Here is a 7,846-nt window from a genome sequence, read left to right as displayed (position 1 = left end):
TTCCTGCTTTTCTCTTCTATCTTGACATGTGCTGTTGCAGAAATAAATTAATTTAGCTCTGTCCCTGTCTTTAAAGTGATTTGTAATAAATCACAGGCTTTGACGATTCACCTTTCAGTTGGGGAACAGCATAATCAATCTGAATTTAGATGGGCTAATAAAACAGTACAATACCCTGGGATAAATATACTGTCAGATGTAAACAAAATGTATGAGGTGAATAACCGCAGCGTGAGAACACACTAGTAAAACGGAAAGGCCTCTGCATGGTACTGTGAAACAAAAATGAATGTCCTTCCAAGGATGATTTATTCGCTTATTTGCTTTTAATAATTGTCTGGATTAGATAGGACAGATGGTTAGTGGCTTCGTCTGAGACCTTGAGCTCCTGACTAGGAAGGGAGATGTCAACACATTTACGAGGACCAGGAAGGCTGCGGCCCTTGTTTAGTGCCATTTTGTCCCGTGTGCAGGGGTGAATGTGGTCGTGATCACACACTGTCCCACTTGTCTTCTCCATGCTCCAGATCTGAGCTGCTCTCTTAAAGAATGGAGGAATGCTGACTGACGGTAGATATACATTCTTCAATGTCATGTGGAGCAGATCTATGTCATCGCAGCTGATTGTGCAGACAGCTCCCTGCCCCTTGTTCCCGAAGGTCTCAAATATGGGCAGGAATCAGGCTCTGAATAAGAGAAGTTTTTCTGGCACAGGCAGCATTTTCTTACCTTAACTGCTTTCCTTGGGTATGGGGTCCCACAACCATTTCTTCTCCATCATCCCAATTTGGATGCATGACTACTGTGTGATAGTGGAAGGACGCTGGAAAAGGCAGTAGGCTGTCCTGACAGGCTGCAGGCTTGGTTGCTGATAACAGTTTTCTGTTTACCTCTTTCAGCTGATCATTTGCCATGCAGTAGCCAGGACTACTGGGGGAGGAGAGGAAAGGTAGTTTTGATGTAATGTGACAGTCTCAGTTTGTATTTTCTGCCTAATCTTTATAGAACTGCATCTGTACATGCTGTACAGGTGACTATAATGTTAAACACCTTAATAGTAAAAGCACACCCAAATTAAAGCTACTGGCTATGGGATTCCGCTCAGAGACTCCAGACACAGCTCTGTAGTCAAGAAGCAGGCTCGTGGGCTGAACGCTGTGTACACGACTCTTCCATTTTCTGTTATCTAGTGGTTGCTTTTCTGGTTTACGTACGTTTCATGCAGTTTAGCTGTTATGTTGCTACTACACATACAAAGCTGCCAGCGTCTTGAAAATGAGTAACTGTGCACTGTGACTCATAAGCTTGATTTTTAGGTAAGCATCTTTAATACGCAATCTGATTTTTCAAAACAACAAGGAGAGCAAAATTGCCAGAGGCTCTGTGCTCTTTGGAAACAGGGCCCTGCCTTTAGGACCTCCCATGTCTAAAACCTTGACCTTAAATGTACATTAACCCTACACTTGTATGCTGGATGGGAGTTACACAGCCAACTGCATTCTTTAAACGGGGTATTTCTCCGAGGTGCCTGTTGGGTGAGAGTCCGTCTGCTTTATTCAGTTCTCCATTTAATCAGGACATGCTTAATCTGGATGGTACTTTATTAGGCTTTTCCCCAAGGCACCAGATTAGCGTAATGGTATTAAATAGCAGTGACTTCTGCCTAATCAGGGCAGAAAGGTAATGTGTGTTCTTGCTCCCTTGCAGGACCTGGTCTGCTCAAGCTCTGTAGAAGTGGCCTGGAAGGTGTTAACAACTTTAAGGACCTTCCTGGAGAGAAATGAGGATGTGCTTGTCTGTGACCTCCTCCGGAGTCAGTTCCTACAGATTCTGCAGCAGCTGCTGGTAGAGAACAGCTCAGCCACCTTACAAGGTGACTCCCCTCTGCGACTGGGTCTTGGTGTAAGATCAACTAGCAGGGCAGATGACTGAAGGGATGCAGTCTGGTGTAAAGTCTTTTTGAACTGCTGATGTACTTATTTGCATGAGGAGTTTTACAGACAGAACCGTACTGATTTAGTTTCCTTTTCCAGAGATTCTTGTTTTGAAGTGAGAGAGTCTTTTTCGAATGTAGGTTGTTCTGGCTTCAAGCTGTGATTGTTAAACCAAGGCAAGGTTCTCTTATATTTTAGTAAGTGTTCAAGTGGAAAGCTGAGCTGGTAAATCTTTCAGCTTAGCCAGGGGCTCATCTGATGACTGAGAGATGTCCTCCTTTTTGTCTCTTGTCTGTGCAAAACTGGCTGATGTGCCTGAGTACACTCAGTTCCCAGGGCACAGAGATCGTTTGAATTATTCATTTTATTGATTCCCAAACAAGAACTGTGGTATATCACAAGATCTCATAATTCCATTAAATCTCTCAAAGATTTAGCAGGGTTGTGACTGGGGGAAATCCCTGTTTTCCTTACTAGCCCTGGCTGTGGAGTTGGGACTTTTGTTCCATTGTGAATGGTGCAGTGCAAAGCAGCCTGTGAGCTTGAACTGAGAAAGGGAGCATTGCTAGGATGTCCTTGGCTCCCCTGGGAGAGGAGCCCAGCACAGCTTCTACTTGTTCCTGAGGGGGCAGCTGAGACATATAACAGCCCTGCTCTGCCTGGGGTGTATTGCTGTGCAGCAGTTGTGATGGATGCAACGAGAGGGAAAGTGTTTTTGCCTTACCTCTGGCAAAGTCAGTAGGCTGGAGAAGGCAGGAGGTTGAAAGCAGGAGCATAGGGAAGCATGAGGCTAAAAGATTATGGGTAAAGAATGCGACACTAGCTTCTGCTAGATCTGATCTTGTTTGGAGTTGTGGTGTTCCTTTGTTGATGATCCAGGGGTGCTGGGGGCTGTGGGGAGGCAGATTGTCCATTTCCTATTGCAGGAGACTTATTCCTTCAAACCACTAGTGATGGAGACAGGTCACTGGGCTAAAGAGGCTTTTGTAAGACTCCAGCCCTTCTGCTGCCATTAACCCTTAGCTCCTCTTCTGCATCAGAAATGAGTTAAAATACTGCATCTTGAAATCATTAACCGAGTTCCTGGAAGCCCCACCAGAAAATCAAACACCAGATGTGCTCTGGAGCATGACTTCTGTGTCTCCCAGCTCACAGGCAGCTCTCTGTGAGGTCTGAGGCAGCTAAGTCCAGGCGATCTGCATCTCTGTTCAAACAGTAGCCTACTCTCAGACAGGAAGGCGGCCCAACAGTGGGATCCATAAAGAATATGTTAACATTAAAGACACCCATAAATGTTTGCTCCTCAAAACTGAAAACTCATGAGCCTTTGTGAAGACATTTTCTGGAGGTGATAGGTGCTTGCATATGTAGGTATGGCTATATACAATACAAAATCTTTACTAGTTTACAGTGCTGCACAAGAGGTGAGGGGGTTGCCCTGGGGAGTTGGTGGTCTGAGCATTCTCCTCATGTGCAGACCTGTCATGTGGGGCTTTCACCTCTACTGTCTCTGCTCTGCTCTGTGGGGCGGGATGGACAATGTTTTCTGGCCTCACAAGATGGAGAAGAACAAATGCCGTGCTGCTGAGTGCGCTGAGGTGCTGGGCTGCTGTCAAATCATGGGCTGCCAGTGATGGTCAAGTAGATGGGAAGATGGTAGTCCAGAAAGGGCTAATGACCTCTAGCTTACTAGAGGTACCAATTTGAATGCGTGATGACCGTGCCCCTTACAGCATTCACTAAAGGTGTAAGTGATCCTAGCCTCCCTTTTCCCCATTCTTTTCTAGTTGTTCCTAGAACGGTGTTGGCCGGATCCAGTGTGTAACTCAGGTCGACCCACAGTGGCAGAAAGGGAGCCTGATCCAGAAAGGACTGTAGAGACGAGAATGGAGTTGGGAGTACGTGTGTGTGTGTGTGTATGTGTGCATGTGTAAAGGGGGAATACTTTGTCCTTTATTCCTGATCTGGAAAATTAACAATTCTTGGCATGCTTTAAGGTACAACAGTTTAGAGTTCACTAACAAGCTAAGCTGTCTATGCCCTTCTTAGCTAACAGGAACCTGCCTGTTTTGCTGAGCCTCCTTTTCCTGGTGCAGCTGCGGACCAAGGGTGTGAGGGAGCTGGACAGCACAGACTTCAAGCTGCTTCACCAGGGTGAGTTGGTGTGTCCAACTTCTCCTGGACGGCTTTGATTTGTGTTTGTTAATTGTTCCATAAGATAATTAGGGGACGGCTCTTTGTCCCTTGAGAGAAGATGTACCTTGCATTACAGTTATGGTTGCTCTGAGACTCTTCATAGCCAGAGCATTGTAAAGAGCCTTGGTTACCATTTCAGTCAACAAAACCCAGGTTCTCTTCCTCTTGCTTTTACAATACATTTGTTGTCTGAAATCTCACAAGGTGGCCAAAGTATTCTCCTGGCTGTGACATGATTTCAGGGTCTGTGACTGTTGTTGACTTGGCACATGTCAGTATTGCTGATGTGCTTTCTGATCATCCTCGCCTGTCCACGCTTGCTAACACACTCCTGTGGGATTCAAGCCACAGAGGTGTCCTGTGAGCCAGGCATCAAGCACCAGCAGCCTAGTGAACGTGGCTTTCTCTGGAGCGTAAGTCCGGAGTATACAGATTCCAGTCAGCTGCAGGACTCGCCGTCTCCACCCCAGAGACACAGAAGAGCAGGCTGTGTTTCTTTACTCACCATACCGTGACCTGCTCTCTTGTGGGGTGATCCTTACTCAGTGACTTCTCCTTTCTTACACGGCTATTGGAGGTTCATGCAGGCTGTGAAAAAAGAATGGATACTAGAGGGAAGTTCAGCTGATCCACCCTTTCATTTCTTTCTTGCTCTGACAAATTGATTTCTACAGCAGACTTTGAATCTGAAATGTTCCGTCTCTCGGGTCTGCCTGTGATGCCCCTGCAAGGAAGCAGTGTTTCTCAGATAACCATTAGCCAAGGGAATGAAGGGTGTGGAAGAAGCATGTCCTCCTTATACCTTTTTAGCCCTTTTTAGCTGCTGCAATTTTAGAGCACTGCTCAGCTGCTCCTAAGAGTCACAAGCTCCTTTTGCTCTTGCTTTCTGCTCTCTGTTTTTCAACACAACTCTCTCTCTACCCCAAGCACCTTTTCATTCCCTGCTTGGCTCCCCAGGCAATGTTCTTCAGGAATGGGTTTGCAGAGCATTCTCCTCTGATGCGGGCTATGTGAAACCAGCTCATAGATGAAAGTGTGTGTGTGTATGTGTGTGTGTGTGTATGGAGGGGTGCGTTGATGTGTTTTTTTAGAATTGCTTACTCAGATTTAGGCTCTTCAGAAGATCTCCTATGACAGTTTTGCTGAGCCCTGCAGTCCTGGATTTCCCTCTCAAGCTCTTGATAAAGATTGTTCAGAAGTGCTTGGTGCTTGCAACAAACATGGCATGATTATTCCTAGTGTAAAGAGAGTTGGTGAGAATGGAGGAGCATCGCTCTCCATGCCACTCCCCAGTCTGGTCACCATGTGAGACGGGCACATGGCTGTTTATGGCTAAATTAGTATTAGGATCAAACTCATTCTGAGGAAACAGGTAACTTACAGTCTGTTGTTCTTGGCTCCAGTACTGCCCAATATGGTGTATGTCCTTTAATATAACCTTTTCCCCCCTCCCCATTATCATCCTCCACTGCACCATCCAGTCTAAAGCAAACACTCTAGGGCAGATGCCTATTGCTTTGAACCATGCTCTGTTTATTTTCACTTAATTTTGTGTTGCTCTTGTCTAAATTCTTTCCTCACTGACTGACTTCGTTCTTACACTGAGGTGCCCTGTTATGTTGGTGTCTGTTACATGTTTTGTTTCCAGTCAGTAATCTCTGCGGGAAATGCAGACCAAGGCACACTGATCTCCTGCAGCCATCCTTCAATTTTCTGTACTGGAGCCTTCATCAGACAACACCTTGTAGTCAAGAGAGAGGTGAGGCAAAATTTTATTGATTGCTAAATTAATCGCAGAGAGGTTGTATCTTGGTGATCAGAGACTGTACGCTGTCTCAGCAGATAAGGTGGATTTTTCCCCTTCCAGCTGCACCATTACAGTTAACAAAGGTCATTTTGAATTTGGGATGAGGTTTTTTTAGGTTGAGGGGTTTGATTTGGTTTGGTTTGGTTTTGCTGCTTTCTCATGATTCAGGACCTGGCTGCTAAGAGACAGAACCACTGTACTTTTCTTGTTCATAAAACACAGCAGTGGGGCTTTGGTGTCCTGTTTGAAATGTCTTTATATTGCCATGGTTCAAAAAAATTAAACAATGGTAGAGTATAGCTCTAACCAGCCTTCCAGCTGTGTTAGCTGAAGGCCAGCCATTTTATTAGCTGGCTGAGCGGTTGCTTGTGCTGTGGGAGATGAATACCAGCGTAGTTGGACAGCCTTACTCCAATGAGTTGTGGCAGCTGCAGCTGCCTGACTGCAGCAGGAGTGTGCTCTGCACTTCTCTTCTGCTTGTCAAGCTGGTTTAACCTGTACCATCCCATCAGCCTCTCTGATTCTGTTTCTCCCACACAGCAGTGGCTGTGCTGCTCTCCAACGTGTCCTTGCTAGAGCTCCTGCAGAAGATTTTGGAGTGTACCTGGCTGCGGTCCCCTCTATCTGAACCTGCTTACCTGTCATCTGAAGATGCCTTGCTGTGCTCTGGATGGCTCTTGGTTGCGTCCCTCTTACTTTATCAGCATCGCTACAACAGTGAGGTTAGAACCATTCTAATGTTCAGATCCAGGGAATGGCTTAACCTTATAAAAAAATAAATAAAAATCTTCATTAGCAGAGGAAAGTGGTTTGCTTTGGCTGGAATCTGCTTGCCTGGGTTGCTCTTTTGTTATTGTCCACAAGTTACTCTCTGCTGCACTTCTCCAGCAGGACTGGAAGCTAGCCTGTTGCTGAAGGCCAAGGCCCAAATCATTGGAGAGGGGCAGAAATCCTGGAGAGAAAAGTGCATACCCAGTCTTCCTGATCCGAATCACTTTCTTCTTCAGGACAGAGCAAAATATATTATAAGGCCTTTCCCAAGGGAAGTCTGGGGGTGGGAGACACAGCTCCCATGTTCTAAACTGCTTTTTTGGTACCAAAATGATCAGTAGTGGAACAGTCAAAATCCAAGCCTATTATTGGCAAGTAAGTGTTCAATATTAGCAAGCTCTCATTAATGTGGGCAGCTGTCATTGTATTTGATGCTTTGCAGTCCAACAAGAGAGCTAAGCTAGAGCTGTCAGCTGATACTTACAACTTCAACAATACTTACAACTTCGAGGGAAGCGCTTTCTAATAGCTACACAAGGGGATAATGTTTCCTTTTGAAGTATCTACCCAGGCCTTTCTCCCTCTCTTGATATGGAGCTAAACAGCATGCCAGGAGTTGCGAGCTCTGCTCCTGCAGTTATGCCCAGCAGAGTATGTTCTTTGGGAGTTGGTGCTCCTATTTGCAGATGATAAAATCACATTAAGGACATGCATAGATCTGCACAGAGAGGCAGGGGCTGGTTTTCTAATGCTGAGGGAAGATGGTTTCCAAGAGGCCAACCAAGACCAAATCTGCACTTGTCACTTCACGGGTGTGCTGCCTCTGCTTTAGGTCTTAGAGCATGGGACTTGTATGGACTGTCAGCTGAGGGAATGCGTAGCAAGACCTGCCTGTCCCTGCTCTGTTAATGGCTGAGTACAATTTACCTCCTCAGTTTCCAAGTCAGGGCTGTGTCTGGGTGGTCCGTGTTGTGCCAGACTCAGCAGGGATTCGAATCCAGTGATTAGTGCTGGGCTTCATCTTCTGGAAGTGATTCTTTCAGCTCGTATTGATCTTTGAAGCGCAATCCTTTAGTGGCTTATAAAGCTATTGTTTGGCTTCATCAATACCTTACTGGCTTGATGGGCTGTGATGTGA

The 7,846-nt window shown here is 45.8% G+C and overlaps 1 protein-coding gene across 1 annotated transcript in view; it reads left to right on the top strand.

Annotated features, from left to right (window-relative positions):
• The window catches only part of MEI1 (meiosis inhibitor 1), a gene marked incomplete at both ends in the record, with an annotated part of 38,591 nt that overhangs the window by 24,158 nt on the left and 6,587 nt on the right, over nt 1-7,846 (top strand). The window contains 4 exons of the mRNA XM_010134406.1: nt 1,708-1,873; nt 3,984-4,088; nt 5,779-5,889; nt 6,478-6,659. Coding sequence (XP_010132708.1) covers nt 1,708-1,873; nt 3,984-4,088; nt 5,779-5,889; nt 6,478-6,659 — 564 coding nt within the window. The remainder of the gene's footprint in view (nt 1-1,707; nt 1,874-3,983; nt 4,089-5,778; nt 5,890-6,477; nt 6,660-7,846) is intronic.

The sequence above is a fragment of the Buceros rhinoceros genome, unplaced genomic scaffold (genome assembly GCF_000710305.1).
Source record: "Buceros rhinoceros silvestris isolate BGI_N320 unplaced genomic scaffold, ASM71030v1 scaffold28100, whole genome shotgun sequence".
Lineage (NCBI taxonomy): Eukaryota > Metazoa > Chordata > Aves > Bucerotiformes > Bucerotidae > Buceros > Buceros rhinoceros.
Note: the sequence above shows the minus strand (reverse complement) of the source record. Positions and strands in the feature narration are given on the sequence as shown.